The sequence below is a fragment of the Vigna radiata genome, chromosome 10 (assembly GCF_000741045.1).
Source record: "Vigna radiata var. radiata cultivar VC1973A chromosome 10, Vradiata_ver6, whole genome shotgun sequence".
In the NCBI taxonomy this organism is placed as follows: Eukaryota; Viridiplantae; Streptophyta; class Magnoliopsida; order Fabales; family Fabaceae; genus Vigna; species Vigna radiata.
The window spans coordinates 18,966,389-18,990,544 of NC_028360.1; the positions used below are offsets into that span (position 1 = coordinate 18,966,389).

Sequence of the window (24,156 nt, forward strand, 5' to 3'; positions counted from 1 at the left end):
CAGAGAAACCCTAAGAAGCCGCGGCAAGAGGGTGAGAGAGAGAGATAGAGAGATAGAGAGAGCTAGGGACGATGAAGTTCAACCCAAGAGTATCGAGCAGCCGCCGCAAGAGCCGGAAGGCTCACTTCACCGCGCCGTCTAGCGTGCGGAGGGTGCTGATGAGCGCTCCTCTCTCAGCGGAGCTCCGGTCCAAGTACAACGTGCGCTCGATTCCGGTGAGGAAAGAGGATGAAGTGCAGGTGGTTCGTGGAACGTACAAGGGACGCGAGGGGAAGGTGACTCAGGTGTACCGTCGCAAGTGGGTCATCCACATCGAGCGCATCACTCGCGAGAAGGTTAATGGTTCAACTGTCAACGTAGGAATCCACCCTTCCAAGGTTGTGGTGACGAAGCTGAAACTTGACAAAGATCGCAAGGCCATTCTCGATCGCAAGGCGAAGGGTCGCGCAGCCGCTGATAAGGAGAAGGGCACCAAGTTCGCTCCCGAAGACATCATGCAAACCGTCGATTAATCTCTTTATCATATAAACCAGTGTTTTGTAGCGTTTCTCTATCTTAAATATTCATTATCCTTTTTGAAAGTTTTTGTTTTCTTATGTTAATCAAACCATATTTTATCCTTTTATTTTCTACGCGCTTAATACTTCTTGCCCCTTTATATCGGTCTGTTATTTTTGCTTGCATTTCCCTTTTATACTACTCTGAATTTTAACATGCCTGTTGTAAACACTTAGTTATATCACGAAACTCTCAATTGCGCAGCTGTGTTGTTAGTGTAGTTAGAATGTGCAATGGTTAACGTCTCTGGCGTTGTGATTTCTATAAGGATGATGAACACATTTTGCTTCAAAATGTGTTTGTGATTTGTTTTTATTGTTTTATTTGAGTTTTATACGGTGCTGTGGATGATGAGATCCTTAATTTTACAGTTATCCCTGTCTGATGTAGCAGGTGCTGAAAATTTGTTATCTGACAAGCACTGTTCAGGTGAATTTGTTGTTATAGCAATAGCAATTTGGGTAGTGGGCTTTGATGAATCTGACCTTTGTTTGAACTAAGGTGTGCACTTCTGTTTATGAAACAATTAAGGATGACTATGTTCTGTCAATATTTGCTGGGAAGTTGTCATTTGTTTATGAAATTAAACCTGTTATAAGACTGGATATGGGGAACTTGCTTCAACACACATTGGGTGGTAATACCTTAGTTTTAGTGAATATTGTATGATGGGCTATTTGGGTAGAAGATTTGTTTGTATGCTGTATTAGGCAATGCAGTATGATTCATTTCTCTATTAGGCTGTGGTGTATGTAGAATCATTGCTTCTATTATTTAGTTAATTATTTTTGTTAAAATATCTAAATTCTGTCAAAAACTTACTGGAAGTTGTCAAAACTTAATGAAGATTCTTGGACCTGTTTGATTATGCGTTCCCTTCTCACTCGTTTTAAGTTTTCTATGTATTACTTGATTTGATCACATGAAAACTAACTGAAGTGATCAACTTTTCATATTTTTGTGGTATTGATTATTTTTCTATGTTCCAGTAAAATATATATGTATTTAGAGGGGTTGAAACTCCTTGAAATAACAGACTCATTATGACTTTCAAATTGTCAATTGCTTACTTCTGTTTTTCATATCATTCGAATCCATCTGGGCAAGTGATGCCTTGTATCGTTTTTGTTCTGAATTGTATTCTTCAAAATGGTGCGATGCTGTCAAACCTAAATTTTTAATGAAGCTAAGTAATTAGTAATTTTGTTATCTCTGAAATAAGTGCTTTTGATGAATTGAGGGATTATATTTTTTAATTTGCTTTTTTGGGATATAAGACTTTACGTGTTGTAAATATTTGTGAACAAATTTCATTGACTTGTATGCTTAAATGCCTTTGAAATTGTTTAATAGAAGAGTATATGCATTTTCAGATTAAACCATTTAATTTCAATCAATTTTTTATCACTTGTAATATTAATTAAACTATTGGCATCGGTTCGGAGGATTAGGATAATTACTATCCTACCAACTTGCAAAGTTTTTATTTTCCCTATTTCTAAAGGAAAGAATTGATGTAGCATGAAATTTATATTGATAATTGGTTGACGAAAATTTCGAAAAGCATTTGTAAAGTTATACAGTCGTCTGTTTATAATGAAGGTGAATTGTTCATAAATCTGTATGAATTAATAAATATTGATATTTTGTGTGATTGAGTATCGAATGTGGGGTGCATATATTTCTTGTAATTTTACTTACACATTTGGTGAGAAGGTCCACTAATTTCAAGGAGAGGCGTGTAATCTTCTAGTACTGGCTCATTGTTTGGGTGTACATAAAATTATGAGTAAAAGTCAAATTGTTTATATTGGTAATGTAATAATAAGATTTCGGTGCAGAGCCTACGTAACAGAAATTGATATTCATAGTCATGGAGTTCACGTAAATAAATATTATAAGAAATAAATTAAATAGTAAATAAGAGGTAAAAATATTATAATTTATACTACAATTGAAATTGTGTAGGGAATTTTTGTAGTTCTATCCAACTGAATATAATTTTTCTTGAGATGGATCCTATTTTACCGTAGAGGCATATATCATCATCTATTGGGGAGAAGTTGAAGAATTTTTATAATAAAATTTTTAATTACCAAGATTTACATTTATCCAATTAAATCTATATTCAAGACTATTTTGATGAAGGCATATTATGATCTCTCGGCTTATCTATATACTCAACTTTTAATAGAATTTTGGTTAGGGATTTAAATATTTAAGATTTGGTCTCTGAATTTAAACTTTATCCTTGAGTAAAACTTTTGGTGGGAAAACAATGCTACAATGAGTAATGTTCGATATGAAGGAATTTGCCAATATTAAATGCAATAACTTCATGTATGATGATGTAGTATAAATCGTGAATAAGGAAGTAGAGAGGGCGGGGTCTAAAAAGCGTGAAGAGGGAAGGGGAGAAGATGAAGGCCATAGTGATAACGAGTCCGGGGGGTCCTGAAGTGCTGCAGCTTCAAGAAGTTGAAGATCCCCAACTCCGAGACGATGAGGTTCTCATCGGAGTCCACGCTACTGCCCTTAACAGAGCCGATACCCTCCAGAGGAAGGGCTTCCACCCTCCCCCTAAGGGTGCCAGTCCCTATCTGGGTCTCGAATGTTCCGGAACAGTCCTATCCATCGGTAAAAACGTTTCCAAGTGGAAAATCGGCGATCAGGTATTCCTAACCTAATTCCCTTTTCCTCTGTAACCCTTTCACTGTTACTAAAAATTATTAATTCACAGGTCTGTGCTCTTCTCGGCGGGGGAGGTTATGCCGAGAAAGTTGCTGTTCCTGCCGGGCAAGTGCTTCCGATTCCACCAGGTGTTTCCCTCACGGATGCAGCTAGTTTTCCTGAGGTCGCATGCACTGTGTGGTCTACTATTTTCATGACGAGTCGTTTATCTCAAGGGGAAACCCTGTTGGTAATTCATCATACCCTAAATTCTATATTATTATTATTATCTTCATTATATCACCCTGACCGCGCAAGGATTTTCACTGGATCTTACCTAGAAAATGTATGATGACCCTAATTTGCTACTTTATTAAGACTTATGTTAACTTTAATCCATTCTATCTCACTCTCAGATTCATGGAGGTTCTAGTGGGATTGGTACATTTGCAATTCAGATAGCTAAGTATCGAGGGGCAAGAGTATTTGTTACTGCAGGTTCGGTACTGATTTATCCCGTTATTCAACAATAGTCACTTTCCAATGTATTCAAAATCTGGAGAACTGAAGATTAGCTGTTTGTCCGATATATTGTTTAGTGAAACTGCTCCTTCTTGTTTATTTAAATTCCAAGCAGTGTTTCCCGAAATATTTTTCTAGATTAGATATTGCTTGACAGGGAGTGAGGAGAAGCTAGCTTTTTGCAAGAGTATTGGGGCTGATGTGGCTATCAATTACAAAACAGAAGACTTTGTTGAGAGGGTAAAGGAGGAAACTGGTGGACAAGGTAGTATCTCTTACTTGCATGATGTGATTTTCCTGTCTTTCTTGGCGTTTAATACTTTATGTAGTCTTACCTCTAATGTTTATGTTTTTTGTTCTGTAGAGAGGCATGGTGTAACAGTGTAATTGTGTGTGGTGGCAGGTGTTGATGTCATTCTTGATTGTATGGGAGCATCCTACTATCAAAGAAATCTTGATAGCTTGAATTTGGATGGAAGGCTTTTTATTATTGGCTTACAGGGTGGGGTTACTACTGAAGTAAATCTCCGCCCTTTACTTGCTAAGCGTCTCACAGTACAAGGTATTGCAAACTTGGGAATATACCCTTTTTTTAATATATTATATTGCTCAAATTTAGTTTTTGATGTAAACATTTGTTTGTGCAAGAATAACATGTTAAGAATCTAAGTATGAATTGAAAGTTTCATATTGAGTAGAAATGACAAATTGAGTAACAATTGAGAAAAAAATATCCACAAACTCGTAATTTTGGGGTTTTGGGTTAGAGGTGGTGTTATGATATCTTGTATGACTACTCATATTTCATTGGTAGTGAATCTCTAGTTTATCTCCCTAGAAGGATTTTAACGGTTTTATAATCCAAATATGAGTTAAAAGCCTTACATTGAGTGGAAAATAGAAAGTTGACTAACAATCAAGGAAAAAAGATCCCCAACACAACCTTAAGGTTTTGGATCGAAGGTGATGTGATATCTCTCGTAAGACAACTAACGTCTCATTGGTGGTGAATTTCTCTAATCTATCCTCTTAGATAGATCCCAACATAACAGTCTCTGAATAATTACAAAAGTTCAAAGCATTTTATGAAATTCTAAATTTTGGGTAGTAGGGAGAATTACGAGGAAATGAAAATAGTGTTAACTTTCTTAATTTTCCAATGAGACTTCTTACAATTTCTGTTTGTGCTTCTCGTGCATTCTTACTACTATATATTGTTCTACATTTCTGTGTAGGAGCTTCTTCAAGTTTTTAATCTTTGACTTGTTTATATGAATGCGGTTACTTTCTATCTATAGTTACGTGCACCAAGAATAGGCACACCCCTTTGAATTTCTACTTCTTTTTATTTTCTTGAAAATGAGTTTTGTATGTCGAAGCATTGAGCTATGTTTGCAAACTCATTAGGACACATGCGTTAAATGGAAAACTTATAAAGGTGTTACTTTTATGAACCTACGTTAGCCTTTCTCCTATGTTAACAGAAACATACGCTTGGACAACAAACTTTTTCATTATTTGAACGTGGGCTCTTTTGTGTGGTGTGATACGATCTAACTTGGTAATTTTATATTTGTGCATCTCATTGTAGCGGCTGGCTTGCGTAATAGAAGTCTCGAAAATAAAGCCGCGATTATTAGCGAAGTGGAGAAGAACGTTTGGCCTGCCATTGCGGAAGGAAAGGTTAAGCCTGTGGTCTACAAATCTTACCCTCTTGCGGAGGCTGCTGACGCTCATCGGCTTATGGAAAGCAGCGAGCATATTGGGAAGATATTGCTTGTGCCATGATCGTTGTCATAAATAATGTAGTTCATGTTCTATATATTTGAATCCTGTGTTAAGACTTTTTCGTGGTGATCTCAGGTTTCTAATAACGTTGTGCTTTATTGATATTGCTGGTTCATTTCGACAATCCTACCGTATGTGTGTATCAATTGATGTAACAAGAAATGTGTTGTTAAAAGACACATTGTTGCTGCGGACTGTTTCCGGTAAAATTGAATAATTTTAACTTTTTCAAGTAATATATATTGGTTTTCAAATCTAAAAATAATTTGCACTAATCAGGCTGGAATACTTCTTTTGGATTGTGTCAATCGAATAAGTATGATCAAATAAGTGATGCGATAGAAAGAAAATGTTACCCATTGGCCACATCGTCTGCGCGACTAATGAAAAAAAGAAGTAGGACACTCAAGTGATTGAAAGAGAAACCCGTAGATCAAAGATCAAATATGCTCCCAAGAATGTCTTTATCATGTATCAAGTTCATTTTTATACGTGGAGCGTTTCAAATGCATTTGGTAAGCCTAAAGAAGAAAAACAAGTAATTCCATGTGATTATATATTGTATGTGTTTATAGGAGTCATAGTTTTTCAGCCTTTCATGTCCGAATTAAAACTTCAGTTCGAAGAGCCATAGTTTTTCCAGAAAGGCTTTATACGTACTCTTCGCTCAAGCATGTGTGGACATATTTCAGAGCTTTCGTAACATTCCATTTCATACCAGTTTAAAACCACAGCCAAACTGCTCAACCTAATTTACACCTGATCGGATTGGGTCAACTGGACTACAAACTTAAATATTTCTTTGTAAAAATTATAATTTCAAATTTTTTATTCTTTTAAAACACACTGTCTTATTTAATATTCTAAAAATATATCTTTAGTTTTGGTGGAATTTTTTTAAACTCAATTTATTTCCATTTTGTAAGAATTTGGTGAGTTAAATTTAATCTAATAAAGAAAATTCAATCTATAGATTGGATTGAATCGTTAGATTATCCGATTAACGCTATCAATAGCTTACTAGAAAAGAAAAGAAAAAGTTATGGTACATACATGTTTAGTTTTATTTCATTTTCTCTAAATTAAGAAAAATAAATAATAGATAAACGGAAATAAGCTTTGCTAATTTCTATTGTATTAGATCTTTTTAAGGAATGTCATATTACTCCTTATTTTATCCCTTGATAATTTATTCTTGCTTGAGTACTGTTATGAATAAAATCTACTGTAAGTAATTGTTAAATAAAATTGAATACAGAAATCAAAGAAAGAAAAGGAAATTCTCAATATAAAATCAAATTGTTTAAATTTCCTAATGTCGTATTCAAATTGAATTTCTTGTTCCTTCGTCCAGTTTGACGACGAATCACCCTAAGAACTAATAAGCGCACGCCATGGCTGACACACTGGGACACGACACAATAAACAATATGATAATTTCTGCCACGTGTCTCAATAATTTATTAATACTATCGTAAACCCTTCCTTTCATCGCCTCAGATGCCATTTGTTGAATCGCGTTAAGTAAGGGGTTTTTCGTGCTTTCTCTTTTCAATTTCTTTCTATTGTTCCCTTTGGATGTTTTTTTTTTTTCATAAATCAAGTTTGCTTTAGTTGATCGCTGAACCTGAAACTCGTCTTTTCGAAAGCGAAGTGGTCCTTGTTTATGTGAATTTCGAGAGGAAGTAGGTTGTTATTATATGAAGCAAACATGTTTTGGTCTTACTGCGAATTACAGTGACCTTTTATTATTATGAATTGAACTTAATTTTAGTTTTCTCTTTGAGGGCATTGCTTGATCCTTTAGTTTTCCAAATTTCCTTTTGCAGGTTCTGAATATTATTAGGCTTTCATCTCAGACAGAGTGTTGTGAAAAATGATAGATCTAAGCACGCTCAATCCCGCACAGATTACCGTGCTGGGATCCGCGTTTTGTGTTATGCTTTCCATGCATTTCACATCGCAGTTATTATCTCAGCATCTCTTCTATTGGAAGAATCCAAAAGAGCAAAAGGCTATTATCATCATCATTCTTATGGCTCCCCTTTATGCAACTGTCTCCTTTGTGGGTCTCTTGGATATTAGAGGAAGCAAAGAGTTTTTCACCTTTTTGGAGTCAGTCAAAGAATGTTATGAAGCTTTGGTCATTGCCAAGTTTCTGGCTTTGATGTATAGTTACTTGAACATATCAATGAGTGGAAACATTGTGCCTGATGAAATTAAAGGCAGGGAAATTCACCACTCTTTTCCCATGACACTTTTTCAGGTGTGGCTACTTATAACTATGCTAAACTTTTGGGGAGAATGGATTTTTTCTTCTCACAAGAAATTTACATTTTGTGTTTGACGTTAATGATGTCATGATATTCATAATTCTGTAAATTGATCTTTTGCAGCCTCGTACTGTTCACCTGGACTACCGTAATTTGAAGCTTCTAAAATATTGGACATGGCAATTTGTTGTTATCCGTCCAGTATGTTCCATTCTGATGATAGCATTGCAGTTACTTGGGCTGTATCCAACTTGGTTGAGCTGGACATTCACCGTCATCCTCAACATATCTGTGTCGTTAGCCTTGTATTCTCTGGTGGTCTTTTACCATGTGTTTGCTAAAGAACTGGCACCACACACGCCTCTAGCGAAATTCTTGTGTATCAAAGGAATTGTTTTCTTCTGCTTTTGGCAGGTAAACTCCTTACCCTTTATAGTCATAACATAAGCTGAGTTAAACGACCAGCTAAAGAAGATCTCGAGCCGAAAATAGCAGCAGAGAGCCGCAGACCCCTCCCTGTTAGAGGAATATAGATACTATAATTTTTGAACTGCAAAACTTGCTGAACTTATAATGCTGATTGGTATGGTCTTTTCTTTGCATGAAAAAAAAAAAAAAAACTAAAAACCTGTGTTTACATATAGAATTGATACAAATAATTAGGCTAGTTAGTGATTCTCAAGCCTTATCTCTTTATTATAATTTTTTTTTCTATAAAACGATTTTGCTTATTATTTATTTATTTTGGTGTAGCCATCAAGAGAAAAATTCAATGTAGCAAAAGTGAGTATGTTGGCAAAACAGTTTTAGGGATAAATGAATTGAGAAAATATGGAAGTAGCAACTATTGTAGAAAATATGGTAGAACCTTTGGTGGTTCAGGCATGTGAAAACTTATAGAAGCCTACGTGAGGAAGGTAGACCAAATGGAAAGGTAATCCAGTCACTAGAAGAGGACTAAGAAAAACTATAGGCACGATTTACAACTGAACATTGTGGTGGGTTTTGATCCATGTAAATGATCTTATTTATTGGGTAGTCGGTTTGATTGTTGCTATAAAACACTTTATCAGGTTGGATTTTATTAAGCTTAGGTTTATATTATGTTTGTTGTTTGAGGTGTGTTTTATCTAAATACTTTGCCGGTGAAGAAGCCAAGTCATTCACTGATATGGTCAATTTCCATGTTCTAAACTCTGATGACAATTGTGATGGCCCCGGGATCCAATTAGTAAATCTCTTTGATAAATCTTCAAGACCTTCTGAGTGTTATCCCAGAGTCGTCCTTGCTCATGTACAGATCTGTATAATAAACTAATAATTATAGCCCTAGTCTAAAATGTGCAAATTAGGAATTAGAGAAAATCAACATTAAGTTTTTGTTATAAATGGGAAAACCATCCCATATTCGTCCTTGTATTTATTGGGAAAGAACACAATTTTGAAATCAATGATACAATACGACAGAGGTTGTTTGCTACTTACGTCAAATCTAAACTAAGGACTAATATTTTTCCACATTATTTAAAATTTGAAACTTCGTTAGAAATTAATTCTCTTTAAATAATGTTTTGAATGATGAATTATTTTTAGATTTTGTTGTTCATTGCTCTGTATCACATCATTTAGATTATGAAGAATTCCCCTACTGGTGGGTCATTCCATTCCATTTACAACCTTTTGTGCTTCAATTTGCTTGATCCATCCATTTATCTTAAATTCTTTTTCTAGCCTTATATTTTTTGTATTATCCTTCATATATAATTGCATCATCATCTGGAGCTGTTTTTTTTTTTTATAATAATGAACTCTCTTTGCCACGTGCAGGGAATGGTTCTGGACCTTTTAGCAAAATTTGGTGTCATTCAATCTCGTCATTTGCGGTTAGATGTGGAGCACATTGAAGAAGCTATGCAGAATATTTTGGTATGTCTAGAGATGGTTATCTTTTCTGTTCTGCAACAGTATGCTTATCATCCTGCACCATATAGCGGAGAAGTTGAGAAAATGCTTAGACAAAACAAGAAAAATGACTAAGTATTATAAGCTAAAAAAATCAGGCTACAGAGATGTATTTAAGAGTTCTTCACTGTGGAGCTAGAAACATGAAAACATTGATGCCAAGTGGAATTGTTATTTTTTAATGTTAGTTTACTGTACAAGGCTGCCCATCCACCACCTGTGTAATGTTTTCCTTTTAGTTGTAATTTCCCAGCCATAGTAAAAGAGATTTAGTTTTTATTATCATTATTCGCACCGGATGACCATTTGCTCAATCAGAGACACTTTCATGGTCTGGATCGAGGGAATAGCTGATCAATACATTAACTGAAACTTAAATTATTTTGCCTATTGATTTGATTCCTCAGTGTTTCATGCTAAGTTTTGCATGACCCCCCTCTTAATATAATTTTAACAATAGTCCTCAATAGCGTTGCACAAGTTCCAGTTTTCCATCAGGTCCCACTTAGATATCAATGTGGAGGACCCACCCGTTTTAAATGCCCGAATCCCTAATAGATATTGATCAATCATGGTGGAGAAATCTTAGAAAGACACTCTGTAAGATGTTTTTTTGACACGCTCTCTGTTATAGCTACTCTCCTCTTAGGCACATAAGTAAGAACTTGCACCAACAGTGGCATACTATGCACCTTTGATGAAACATGAGATACCCTGATGGCATGCTATTAGAGAAAGTTAGTTACTTTCTGCTTGGCTACTTTAGTGAAAGCTCCCTACCCTATAATATAAAGGCAAAAAGGCCTTTCTCGGAGCTTTCTTCTTTAATCTCAGATAATTTTACAGTCAACGCTCTCCCACTGTTTGGTTTCCTTGATGGTCAAGATGCTTGGAAAAGATGCAATTTTTGGTCAAAGGAAACTTTGTTGCAGGGACTTCTATTGCGTTGCATTATTTTTCTTCTCGCAATCAATTTTCTGTCGCTGGAAACGTTTAGAATGTGTGGATTGAAAAACTGGGAAATTTCATTTTTAGAAGCTAATTCAGCTAATCCCTACTTTTCGTAAATTATTCTATGGTTTGGCTTCATCATGATCATCAACTTCTAGTATCAAATTGGAATTGGTCTAGTTACTTTATCTCGGTTTGTTTATTTTTCTTATGTTAAGTGTTTTTTTTTTATTATTATTGAAACTGATTCATAACGTAAAGTAGATAAGGAAAAGTCATTTCTTACCTGAAAAACACGAAGCAAAAGTCATTTCTTACCTGAAAAAACTCTCGCAAAATACGGTCAAGCTCACTCAGAACCCAGCTCTTGAAAAGAATAATCTGATTCTACGTATAAATTCTATCTAGACTCCTAGGTCAATATGATCAGTGCTGAACTCGTATATTATAAATTTAATTTTTCAGTAGGTTTTTCGAAATTCTTACCATCTTTCATTAATAAGGCGCGTGTCGTCTTTTGTGTTGATCATTTTTAATATATCTAAAAACTATTTCCAATTTAAAGTTCAAAATTCATATTAAAAAATCATTTAACTTTGTTCGAAAAGAATAAAATAGTAATACGAATGTCATATTCAGGTATAAATTTCATTCAGAAATGGATATTTTAAAAAGAATATCAAGATATTGAAGAAAAAAAAAGACAGAGAATTTAATTAAACCTGAGTTGTAGCTTTCTAAGCCAAACATTTGGGCCTTTCATGAGCAATGGACGGTGCACAAGACTAGAGAAAAACGTAGCCATATTCTACGCTCTTGACTTCTAAAGGTCCAACTAACTCCTACCGTTACTCTCTCCCATACCTTAACTTCTTCATTTTTCTGCAGTTATCATCTATTTATCTTTTAATCAAACACTCTTTATTTAATGACCACCGTGTTGGAAGGGATGGTTTTGGATGTAATTTCTTATCTGAACGTTACCAACTGCCATTAATCTATCGACCACCTCAGACAGTTAAATAATGATAACGGGCCTACACATTATCCATACGTTTCTCTATTGACTATTTCAGTTTTCTCATTTTCAAAACTGCACTTTCTTCTTCTTTATCGTTATCCTTTTCGGTCTCGTCGAATGATAATATACATCACTCAGAAATTACCTAGCATTTGCCAGACAAAGTGAAAGCCGAGGTTGTTTGCCGACACATAATATAATCATAAAAACTTCACCAGTTTCACACCAAATAACTTCTGCTTTGCCAAATCACGACGACACGTACCTTCCAAAAAATTTTATAATACATGTTTCATAATCTTATATGAAAAACCTTGTATCTCATGAAGATGAACACAAAATTTCATAATTTTAAAATACGTTCGAACTATTAAATTCTTGCGTAATTCACGATGAGCGGTTGTTTGCGTATGTAATCTAAAGAAAACCTAAATTGAACCTGCTCCGATCTTATTGAATATTACCGAAAAGAGAATGATTATTACGTTGGGATTTCCATCCTACCAAAATATGAAAAAAAAAAAAGAAGAAGATAATTTCAATATTAAATAATAGTAAAATAAAATCTCATTTTTTATATTATGGCTATGTTCTTGAAAACCACCTTTACCTAGCTTATGAACATCACACATAAGTTTTTGTCTGGACTTTGAGGGAATTGCAAGGCAATTTCGTCCTTGAAACGAACAAGAGGAGAAGGCAATTTCATGGATGAATTATAGAAATTTATGGATTTATTGAACCGACCATTTTATCTCTTAGCGGGGTGGAGTTGAGAGTTGTGTGCCTTTGGAAATGGGTAATTCTTCATCCGAATGTAGCAAAAGAACAAGATGAGGATCCGAATCCAGAAACTCCTAAAATTACGGTTTGAAATGTCCAAATAAACAACTTTCATTGTCGTTATCAATTAGTTAAATTGTCTTTTTCTGGGAGATGTTGTAGATAATTAACCTTAAAAAACAACATAATTTTTTAATCCTCTTCTCTTGGAATATTTATGACCTCACTATACTTTTCTTTCTCTTGTTCATTTTCTGTTTCATTTTCAATATGACCCACCCACCTGTCAGCCACATGCACCCATCACTAAGATAGTCACCTAATAATGTGATATCATAATACACTAAAAGAAAAGGAAAACAAAAAAATAATATACATATATCCCTCCTTTTAAGTCAATATTCTTAGTTTATTTCATTTGAATGAAAACTGTAATCAACCCAGGGACAAGTTTTTTAAACAAATGGCAGTTAGTATCCTTAAGATTTTAGTTGGAAGATTTAAACAAATCATTATATTTTGACTAATGAACATGATGTGTTTCAAAATTTTATCTCGACCAATCGGACTTGTTGGATTTGATAAATGAAAAAAATTCATCAAACTTATATAATGAACAAACGATTTAATCTTAAAACAAAAGAAAAACATCATCTTGTTGTACTCTAATAGTATATTATTTCATACATTTTAACGTGAATTGAAATGAAAGTTATTAATTAATTCTTTCGTTAGTTATTAAAATACTTATTAATAAGATGTGTATTCCTTTGGTCATTTAACAAAAATAACATAAATTAATTTTGCTATAAAAAGAACTCCTTAATATTTTTTACTGAAGTAATATAATATGGTACCGTTGTATGAATTAACATAAAAATTCAAGCTATATTTTTCCAATTTTGAATAACTCTGGTTGTTAGAAAAAACAAGATAATCTTCTTAAAAAAATAACGAGTCAGTTATAAAATGAGTATTATTAAAATTGGCTATCATAGCAACGTCTTCGTTGACTCGGTTGCTATTATTATTGACCATGCATTTGTTTCGCTTGCAGTTACATATTGTTGAAAAAAGTTCACTAAATTTTCATATTTCATTAAAAAAATGTTTAATATAGCCCTTTTCATAGGTATTGTTAAAATCATAACGGTGCATATGTTAGCGTGAAACCTCAATGAGCTGTTTACTTCGATGTTTACCTGGCTCTATGAAGTGAAGTGAGTTGGCAAAAATGTTTAAAGTTGAGGTTATTGTGTCTAATAAAAGGGGTAGAATAAAAATGAAGTGAGTTAGAAATGAGTGAAGTGAAGTGAAGTGAGTTAGGGTTCGTTCAAGTTGTTCACTTTATTGAGCACAGAGGTTGTGGGATAGAAATGGCTTCTTCTCAAGGATGTTCGTCTTGTTCCAAAACAGGGTGGGAAAGAAATTTGCAATCTGCAAATGGTGGTGGTTGAAGAGGAGGTGGGATAATCCCTCGTTGCAAGTGTGGTGATTATGATGCGAGCAAAGTGGCAAAAACACTACAAAATGCTGGCAGAAAATTTTAGAGGTGTCGTCATTACAAGTTTTTTTTAATTCTCTTGTCACTTTATTTGGAATATATTTGTTATAGATTGATGAGTTAGAATCAATTTTGGTGGCTTATTTGATGCATAACGGTGAATCTTCAAGAGGCATGTAGTGAAGAAAATAATGATGAAAGACATGATGAAATTGTGATATGGAAATTTTAATCCAAAAGTTGTAGAAAAGGATAAACAACAAATTCAAATTAAACCCTAACCCCCAAATTTATACCTCTAAATTCACCTAAAAATATTTAAACAACAAATTTATACCCCAAAAATCATCGTCAATTGAACAAAATATGTATATTTAACACAATCAAATTAAACCCTAATCCCCAAATTTATACCCCCAAATTCAACCGAAAATATTTAAATTTATACCTCCAAAATCATCGTTAATCGATCAAAATACGTATAATAAACACAAAATCAAATTTAACCCTAACCCCTAAATAAAACAACAAGAACATCAACTAATTAGGCTTAGATTATGACCACTTACCTTATGTTCGTACAATGTTCCAATTACTCTTTCAAGGAATCAACAACAGAATCAGTAGCAATCACTAGTTTCACAACAACTAAAAACCCAGGAAATGGCATAATCAGATAAGGGTTTTCTACTTTAACCCAAACTTAACCTATTTTAAGTCATTTTATTTTCTTTTTAAATATTTACACATTAAAATGACTTCACAGTGCCACATAAGCATCCAAATAAACAACTCATTGAAGTTTCACCACCTTAACATCTACACCTTATGATTTTAAGGACGTTAGGACCATATTGAATATTTTTTAATGAAATATGAGACCTTGGTGAACGTTTTCAAAGATGAAATCATTTTAAACCAAACCTCTAAAGAAAAGGACCAAAAAGGACCAAATGATGTTTTAAACCTATATTAATTTTAAAAGAATGGGAACAACATTATTAATTATATATTTATTCTAATAATATAAAAATATTTACTTTGTAAAACATAAAAATATTCTATAGTTTTTTTTTTTTGAGTTGAGACTTTTTCTTTTGAATCAAAATTGGTTTAAATAAATTACTAAATAAAATAATAATAGACATAAAAAATCTTAAGATATAGGTTTCAGATGAAATTTAAAAAAAAAAAAAGAACGGTTTTATGATGGTTAGTAAATAATATCTTAACTATAAAATTAAAATATATACGGTAACGTATATTAAATCATATCTATGACATTCTATAAGTTATATTTTGAAAACAATTTAATAAATTAATTTTCTTAAAATAGAAAATTATGTATGTTTATATTTTGTATCATTATATATATATATATATATATATATATATATATATATATATATATATATATATATATATATATATATTAAGACTGGTTAAGCCAAATAAAATATAATTATATGTAAAAAAAATATTATTTTCTTAAAAGAAGTAAATTATTTTTTCTACAAAAATAAATTTTCTTTTTGTTTAATTTTACAAAATAGCCACAAAATTACTTTATATCAGGTTTGAAAATTACGAAAGACGTCATATATTTTGGTATAAAATAATTAGCTATTTTTTTAAAAAGAAGAAGACAGTATAGATGTAAAATAACTGATGTTTAATTACTATGAAAAAAGAGAGTTGTCTTTTAAATAACACTCATTCCTGTCTTTAATATAAGACATATTGTAAAATAACTATCTTGAAACAACATTTTGTAGTTTGTATAAACAAAAGAAAAAAAACTGTTGCATAATCCATTTAATATTTACATACATATATGTTTGTTATTAATAAATAACTATTTTTTTATAATATTAATAATACCTATAATTTTGTGTGGTTTCGTTTTAAAAGTTAAAAAATAAAATAAAACAATTATTTGTTATTAATATATGTACCTTTTGTAAAAAGTGTTCTATATTATATATAAAGAGTAATGAATTGTTATACTATTTGAAATTGTAATCAAATTGAAATTTTTTGTAATTTAATTATTTTGAACATTTGTAATAGAATATAAAAACAAAATTTTAAAGATAATTGGTCTTTAATAATCAAAAAAATTCTAAGAACAAACCAAAACATTCATTTGATAGTGTTCTAATAAACTCTAACCATTATTGTTAATTATATATAACTTAATTTGTAAACCATGAGAAGAGAATATTGACTAATTTTCGTGAGATGCAATTTTTATTATCAGTTGGTAATTTTTAATATTTTATATTTTGTCTTTTTTATTTTAATAAAATTTCATATGATAATAAAAGATGGATGAACTTTAAGTATATTAGAACTCATAATAATACTTGATAGTAATACTTCGTATAAGTTTGTTTATAATTAGTTTGGCATGCCATAATTAAGAAAGTTGAAATTTTGGATTGGTTCGACGGTGAACAATTTTAAACTATTTTTTTTCTAGTGTTATAATATTTTCTCATACACTAATCAGGCTTGACTCAAATATTCCTAGTGTCATGATATATTTCACAATTATTTATCTCATTGAATCGTCTTACAATTCTTATCGATGATCTCTATAGTATATGAAGTAATTTTCATTGTACTTATTATAGCATCATTAAGGTATAAAAAGTTTAATAATGTGATAGGATAAAGAAGTCTAAAAGGGTAATTTATTTTAATAAACAATTTAAAAATAATTTATTATTAAAATATGTTAGTTAGGTAAGAAAAATATAATTATATAAAAGTAGAAAATTTAATATTGTATTTTAAAAAATAATAGTTTAAAATTGTTCATATTTTTAAATTTATTTACTTTTTTTTCTTCAATTCAATTTTCGTTAAAGTTTGTGGACTTTGATTAAGATTGAAATATTATTGGTTTGATTGAGACTTATGTATTATAATTTGTATATTATTTTTTGAAAAATATAACTTTAGACTAAAACTATTCGTGATTTTTATATAATTGACTTTATCAATTATTTTATTGTTGATCTTATCATATTCATTTATCAATTAATACTATTTAAGATTTCCTTGATCTATATTAATACTGTTTTGTGATAATTTTAAATATTACTTCTTTCAATTATGTTAATTGAAATTATTTTTAATTGATGTCAATATTAATTTTTTTCCGAATAATATTGAAATAACTAGTTTTTAGTTAGTATCAATTAAATTTATTTTATTAATGTAAATAACAGTTTTCATTAATTTTTTTTTTCATTTATGAATTTATTAGTGTATTTTAACACTGATTACAAAACTAATTTATAAAATAAGATTTGTAATTTAATTTTATTTATTATTAGTTAATGTGAAATTTTTAACATGTTTTTTCTTATTTATTGTGAAATATATATATATATATATATATATATATATATATANATATATATATATATATATATATATATATATATATATATATATATATATATATATATATATATATATATATATATATGGAACATGAAATTATACAATAATAGATAGTTTGATAGATGGTGAAATAATAAATCGAACAAATAATAATTTTTTTTATAATGATACAATAAATATAAAAAAAAATAAAATTATTAAGATAAATTTATTAAGATAAATTTAAATTTATAGTTCTATATACTATATTTAAAAAATAGGTTTTAAATCTAATCGAACCCATAATATTAATTTATGGATATATTTATTAAGATAAACTTAAACTTATAGTTCTATGATACTATATTAAGAAAATAGATTTTAAGTTTAATTAAAACCACAATATTATTTATGAATAAATTTATTAAGTTAAACTTAAACTTATAGTTCCATGATACTATATTAAAAAATAAATTTCAAGTCTAATTAAAGTCACCATATCAGTTTATGATATACTTTTTATATGATTTGTTGTGATTCGGTTATGTTTTAATAAAATATTTATGTCATGACATTAATGTCAGGTATAAATTTATTAAAAGAAAATTTAAGGTTTAAAATTTGAATAAATTTTAGATAATTGTAAAAACTAAAATACTATTATTATTATTAAGCATATAATATGGAGACAATTATTAAGCACACAATTTGTTTGATATTTACTCTTCTAACACTAAATTAAATTTCCTTTGCATAAAAAATAATTAATATAATATCATGTTAAAAATATACAAATATGAAATAAAATTTTATTAAATTTTCAAAATATTACACCATTTATCCAACTAAATTAAAGAAAACATATTTTTCACGCAGAAAAAAACATTATTTGATTTGAAATTAATTATATAAATAATTAAATTTAAAATATAAATTTCTTAATATAATATCCACTTTTATGAAATACAAAATTAATCATTTTCTAAAATTTAATTCATAATCATTCTTATTTCAATTAAACTAATCTATTATCCAATTAATTTAATTTTATATTTCCATCAATATTGAAATCTTCTTTCATTTTTTTTCTAACATTTTATTAATGTTTTTCTCACAGTCAAATCATATTATTTCCAGACACACACTCTCACTCTCTTTCTTTTCTTTCTCATTATCATGAATTCCAGAGTTAATATTTAATATAAAAATCCATTTATTCTGCTAAAACGAGCCCCACTGAGAAAAGAACAAATAAAAGAGATGGGAGGGGCCTACACGGCATAGAGAGATGATCAAGTCCCAGTATTCAACGGTTGAGATTTAATGATGAGTGTGGTCCCAGAGTCTTCCCCATCTATAAATGATCCCCACTCCGACATACCTCCTCTCATCTCATCATTCCTTCAAAAGTTGCAAAACATGCGCACTTGGAAACTTCTCCTGCTCTGGGCCGCTCTCATGTTCGCGGCCTTGGGAGTAAAAGTCTCTCTTCCCATCGCCGCCACCCACCTCCCTCTCCTATGGACCTTCCTCCTTCTCTGCTTCAAGCCTCCTTACCTCTTCCTCCTTCTCAACACCATCATCATCTCCATCGTTGCATCCTCCAGGTTCCACCACTCCAAACCTCAATCCGATCCAACTCCTCCGCCACCTTTTCAACCTAAATCCCTATTGGTTAACGCTTCACCCCTCCTCCAAGAACAAGAAGTCGAAAAGGAAATAATCCACCAAGAAATCACACTCAAGACAACAGACTCAACGGAGATTCCACCGTCCACGGAGAAGCCTCTCGTGTCTGCTAGGTTCACTCACCGGAAATTCCTTAAATCCACTTCTGAAGGTATACATACACACCTATTAATTAAAATGATTATACAATGTCAGTGAACAACTTTTTCTACAGTATATTTTATAAAATGATATATCATTTATTATGTCATTACTGTTTCCATACGTTCAAACAATGTATAGCAGTTAAGTTTGAATACGCGCAAGTTATTGTCGTTTAGCAAGTTGCATGTAGCGGCTTTCAAACAAAGTTGACTGAACCGAAGAATGTGCAGGTGGGAGAGCGTTGAAGGTGGTGGCCAAGGCCAAACGGCACGAAACGTTGGAGAGCACGTGGAAGGCCATAACGGAAGGTCGATCCGTGCCATTGAGCAGACACATGAAGAAGTGTGACACGTGGCAGAGCCGCGGCAACCTCGATCCGTCTCTTGAAAACAAGTCCGGCGAGATCTTCACCGACGTTTCCACCACCGGGAGACTGCGGAAAGAGCCGTCGCTGAGTCAAGAAGAGTTGAATCGGCGCGTGGAAGCGTTCATACGGAAGTTCAACGAGGAGATGAGGTTGCAGAGACAAGAATCCTTAGAACAGTACATGCAGATGGTTAGCCGCGGTGCCGCTTAGTCTCAATGTTAGTTACATTTTACAGAAAAAGGAAGAAAAAACAGTGTAAATAATTGAATAGGATTATAGACAGTGATACTTTTGCAGTTGAAGAACTGTTTTGTTTTGTTTTGTTTTATTTTATTTTATTTTAGGGTTGGGTTAGGGTGATGATCATCATTATTTTTTGTTTGTTTTGTGGCTATGTATGATCCATATCCCAAATATGTGGTTCAAGTTAAACATGAATTAGATAGGATAGAAATACAGAAAAAACACATGGAATTATATATGTTTTTTGTAAATCTTTTGGGTTATACAAAATTACTGTAAATTAATTTGTAAATAAAATATTTTAATTTTGTTTTTATCTTTCTAACATTTTTTTTAGAAATTTTTCCTCATCGTAACTGTAAATGAAACAATTCATGACTGAAAATTGTATATGATAGAATGCTATAGTTAAACTCATTCATGTGTGAAAATTTACACGTATATTATGGAACATTATCTAACAATGTGATGCTTCAAAAAGTCTAGACCATTCCTCCTTGCATCTATGTGTGACATGTAAAACCTCTTAAATTTTCTTGTTTTCTTTAAATAGAGTCCTAAGCATTTATTCATCCAAGTGTGAAAAAAATTACTATATTATGTTCTTTAAGAAAAATTGTAAACACTTAAAACAAGTATATCCCTAAAGAAACTTTATGTTTTAAAAAGTAATTGTTCAAAGTCCCTAGACATATCTCAATATATATATATATATATATATATATATATATATATATATATATATATATATACTTGAAATTTTTTAATATGAACTCAATTTAAAATATTAGTATTAAAATTATTAAATGATAAAAAGAAAATACAACTCGAACTAACCACTCAAACTAAAAGACAAATATGTGAAAGCCCATAAAGTAAATATTTGCAAAGAAAAAAAAATAATGTAAAAAGAAAAACTTAAGTTTGAAACTTTGACTATTAGATCACCGGCTTTCGTCTTTTGAACAGTATAAACTGACTAAAGTCAACCCCAAGACGGAAAATATTTAAAATAGAAGAAAAAATAAATAAGCACAAATAAAAGATTATGTTCCCTTCTAAATAATCAGTGAATAGCTAATGAGACACGTTACTAAAAAACAATTAACGAATAAAAAATCCGACGACCAAAACAAAAATGAATATGATGTAAATTTGACCACACGTGTTAAGTAAAACTATATCCTTCCAAACATATATTTTAAACATTTTAAATTGGTCTAATTTATTATACACAGGATGACATATAAACTTCTTACCACAACTTGATTTCGTTTCTATGGGAAATTCAAGCATTAATTGCTATGATAATACGGGAAATTCATATATTAATGTTTAACTTTTTTTAATTGAGTATATATATATATATATATATATATATATATATATAATATGCAATATCTAGTTCTCTTTTTTATTTTACATCTGTTTTATTTTTTTTATTATACACTTTTTTTTCCGTTTTTTCTTTCTCTTAGTAATGATTTTCTTCTTTTATATCCATACAATTTACTCAATTCTCTCAAATTTTTATAAGAACCTTCCTAAAATTATGTTTAAATAGCATATCTTTAATCAAAATTGTTTTGGTAATGTTAAAGGCACTCCGACGCTCAAGTCAATATGTGATAAAAGGGTAGAGATAGAGAGAGAAAGTAGATATGGGAAGTAAATATACATTCAATGTGACCAACTACCTGTCACCTTAGACCTATATTTATAGTTTTCGTAATGGGCTTGTGATTAGCGAGATTTTAATTGCGGCCCAATCATAGGTCCAATGTTACTAAACATGTTTTACCTTAATTCAATTTTAATCCTCTTTTCGTTCTATCTGCGTTCTGTGGTAACTGTAAAGTGAAACTTGACCGCCTGGGTGGACCGGTCGGTTAATCCGAATGAATCCGGTCGCGTTGGGAACCCTAGTAGCAGCAACGCAGATATTCGTGAAAATCTTCGTTGGGAAGATAGCTGCCTTTTGAACAAAGTCTTCTGCCATCTTTGTCGTCCATGGATCCGTCCGATACTGATCCTTGCGTGTTGAGATGACTCCACTATTATCTCCGGTCCATACGGTACAAAAATAAAATAGTTTCTATCTCTTAAATTTAAATATTATTTCTTTTTAATATTTTTAATTAATATTTTTCATATGAAAAATATTTGATTCTTAAGTAATACAAGAAAACTTATACATTTTTGTTAAAACTTTTGTTTAATTAAAACAATTTTTATTATTCATAAACAATTTAACTAGTTTAATATTTGAAAATTTTTCTTATTTATCATATTATTATACTTTTAATTATATATTTATTTTATTTTTTAATAGTGTATCAACTTATTTTTTAAGATATATATTTTATTTTAATTATATATTAATTTGATTATATTTTCTATAATTAATTTATTTTTGTTAACTCAACATCTAAATGTAATTTTATCACTTGAATTGTATAAAGACATAATTTCATATAATATAATATTTAATTTTATTGTCATTAATATTGTTTATGATTATCTAACAAAGATTGAAATCCAAAATGTAAAATATATATTTTAAATTTTAATAATTATTAGTTTAATTTTTTTTTTGTGATTTCATTATGTATTATAATTTTTATTAGTGTATAAAAGAAATATCATGATTTAGAGAAGGGAAATAAATAGATATTTAAAATATTTTTATAATTGAATATTTGTTTACTTTTTATACGTTTTTTAAAATATTTTTTAATTTTATGAATTTTCTATAATTAACATTTATAAATTTAATAAATATTTTGATTATTTTTTGTATTCTAATTAGTAATTTATACAATTATAATTTATTTATAAATACTTAATATTGAATAAATTATAATGCATTTTTTATATTAAACATTTGATAATATCATTCTTTTTGTCGTGATTATTTTTTTTAAAAAAAATTAATTAATTTATATTCAAATAGTAAAAGATAGATATGAACATGAGTATCTAGTAACAAAGATATATATGAGAACAAACTTTTATATCTATTCAATATGGAAATATGATTTTTTTTAAATGGATATAAGATAATTAAACTTGTTTTACTCTCATGTTAGGTCATCTCTATTTGTACATCACTCATGTGTGTTCTTTAGTTTCTTTTAGAAAAAAAAAATATTAGGCATTATTAATATTTACCATACTCATAAAAAAAAATATTTCCATCCCAATCCAACTTGGCAACTTAGCTTTTTTTCATACCAAGTCATTCTACAAAATAACTGGATTTCTTAATATTTCATCAAGATTAATTACTATAATAATAACAAAAAGTTCTTTTTGAGTCTAAAAAAGGTTTTCCTCCCGTGCTTATATAAACACTTAGGGCTGACGTATTCTTAATTAAAATAACTTATAAGAGAGCATCTTAAATATGAATAGGTTCTTAGTAAGAAAAATAATCAGTAATTAGAGACGCCGAATAGTTAATTCTAAGAAAAACAAGTTTCTTGAAGTTTTTGTAAGAAGAATTTATTGAAAAATAATTATTTAATAAAAATAAAGTAATCTGGACTCACACTAACTCATTAATTTAAGTGGAATGATCTTTATAAATTTTTTAAGCGGATGAGATAACTAATAACTGATGATTAAGGATATACTTGGTTGGTGTTTCTCTACACGTTCTTTTAGTAACAATTAAATATTTATTTCATAATTTTTTTATTAAATATAAATATGTATGCTACTAAAATTTTAATTTATTTTTTCAAAATATATTACTTCAAAAGATCCTTATTATTTTATTTAACTATAATATTTTTTAACGCATGAAATTGAAAAAAATGAACATGGGAAGTACATAATTATATATTTTACAATTTAGTCAATCAATTTTATCCCGTGTCGTATGTTTTATATCAAAGTAATTTTTTATATTTTATTTCATCATATTTAATTTTTCATGAAATTTGATCGTTTAATTTTTAGTATGTTTTTAATTATATTAAAATAGATAAATAACTAAAGACATTTTATGTTCTTTTAATTATTGCATATCATTCTACAGTCAGTTATATGTTATCATAAAATATCAAATTATGGGGTTGTATAATTTTTTTTTCCTTTATCCATTAATACTATAGTTATCAGTTTTCTTGTTCTAATTTTAGTGGATAGGTGTTCAAAGACTATCGGATTATTAAATATTGGACTGGTTCTTTTTTGTTTGTCTGGTGTCTGTCTCTTAGTGATGATCTTTCTGTTTTGAGATTTTTTAAAAGGAAAATGATATATCAATAACACTTTTGAACAA

The 24,156-nt window shown here is 30.1% G+C and overlaps 4 protein-coding genes across 6 annotated transcripts; all 4 read left to right on the plus strand.

The window, feature by feature from the left end:
- On the plus strand, window positions 1-658 carry LOC106775154 (60S ribosomal protein L26-1-like). Its single transcript, XM_014662224.2, has one exon. The coding sequence runs from the start codon at window positions 72-74 to the stop codon at window positions 510-512; it is 441 nt and encodes a 146-aa protein (XP_014517710.1). The 5' UTR covers window positions 1-71; the 3' UTR covers window positions 513-658.
- A 2,255-nt stretch (window positions 659-2,913) lies between these two features.
- Window positions 2,914-5,717, plus strand: LOC106775844 (quinone oxidoreductase PIG3). The gene is made up of 6 exons (XM_014663059.2): window positions 2,914-3,230; window positions 3,299-3,478; window positions 3,645-3,726; window positions 3,908-4,015; window positions 4,154-4,312; window positions 5,342-5,717. The coding sequence occupies exons 1-6, from the start codon at window positions 2,979-2,981 to the stop codon at window positions 5,536-5,538; spliced, it is 978 nt and encodes a 325-aa protein (XP_014518545.1). The 5' UTR covers window positions 2,914-2,978; the 3' UTR covers window positions 5,539-5,717.
- Window positions 5,718-6,925: 1,208 nt separating this feature from the next.
- On the plus strand, window positions 6,926-10,173 carry LOC106775845 (transmembrane protein 184C). 3 transcript variants are annotated; one of them, XM_014663060.2, is made up of 4 exons: window positions 6,926-7,062; window positions 7,368-7,804; window positions 7,935-8,225; window positions 9,639-10,173. In XM_014663060.2, the coding sequence occupies exons 2-4, from the start codon at window positions 7,415-7,417 to the stop codon at window positions 9,846-9,848; spliced, it is 891 nt and encodes a 296-aa protein (XP_014518546.1). In that variant the 5' UTR covers window positions 6,926-7,062; window positions 7,368-7,414; the 3' UTR covers window positions 9,849-10,173. The 3 variants fall into 3 exon arrangements, with proteins under 3 accessions (XP_014518546.1, XP_014518548.1, XP_014518547.1); XM_014663062.2 differs by lacking the exon at window positions 6,926-7,062 and adding an exon at window positions 7,080-7,227; XM_014663061.2 differs by lacking the exon at window positions 6,926-7,062 and adding an exon at window positions 7,086-7,223.
- Window positions 10,174-18,719: 8,546 nt separating this feature from the next.
- LOC106775373 lies at window positions 18,720-19,927 on the plus strand. Its single transcript, XM_014662489.2, has 2 exons — window positions 18,720-19,265; window positions 19,489-19,927. The coding sequence occupies exons 1-2, from the start codon at window positions 18,749-18,751 to the stop codon at window positions 19,833-19,835; spliced, it is 864 nt and encodes a 287-aa protein (XP_014517975.2). The 5' UTR covers window positions 18,720-18,748; the 3' UTR covers window positions 19,836-19,927.
- The last annotated feature ends 4,229 nt before the right edge of the window (window positions 19,928-24,156 follow it).

What these genes read in the sequence shown, in the direction of transcription:
- LOC106775154 (XM_014662224.2), top strand. Translation starts at nt 72, where the DNA reads ATGAAGTTCAACCCAAGAGTATCGAGCAGCCGCCGCAAGAGCCGGAAG.
- LOC106775844 (XM_014663059.2), top strand. Translation starts at nt 2,979, where the DNA reads ATGAAGGCCATAGTGATAACGAGTCCGGGGGGTCCTGAAGTGCTGCAG. An exon ending in AGTGGAAAATCGGCGATCAG is followed by an intron (nt 3,231 to 3,298) that starts GTATTCCTAACC and finishes ATTAATTCACAG; the next exon opens with GTCTGTGCTCTTCTCGGCGG. An exon ending in AAGAGTATTTGTTACTGCAG is followed by an intron (nt 3,727 to 3,907) that starts GTTCGGTACTGA and finishes ATTGCTTGACAG; the next exon opens with GGAGTGAGGAGAAGCTAGCT.
- LOC106775845 (XM_014663060.2), top strand. Translation starts at nt 7,415, where the DNA reads ATGATAGATCTAAGCACGCTCAATCCCGCACAGATTACCGTGCTGGGA. An exon ending in TTCCCATGACACTTTTTCAG is followed by an intron (nt 7,805 to 7,934) that starts GTGTGGCTACTT and finishes GATCTTTTGCAG; the next exon opens with CCTCGTACTGTTCACCTGGA. An exon ending in TTTTCTTCTGCTTTTGGCAG is followed by an intron (nt 8,226 to 9,638) that starts GTAAACTCCTTA and finishes TGCCACGTGCAG; the next exon opens with GGAATGGTTCTGGACCTTTT.
- LOC106775373 (XM_014662489.2), top strand. Translation starts at nt 18,749, where the DNA reads ATGATGAGTGTGGTCCCAGAGTCTTCCCCATCTATAAATGATCCCCAC. An exon ending in CCTTAAATCCACTTCTGAAG is followed by an intron (nt 19,266 to 19,488) that starts GTATACATACAC and finishes AAGAATGTGCAG; the next exon opens with GTGGGAGAGCGTTGAAGGTG.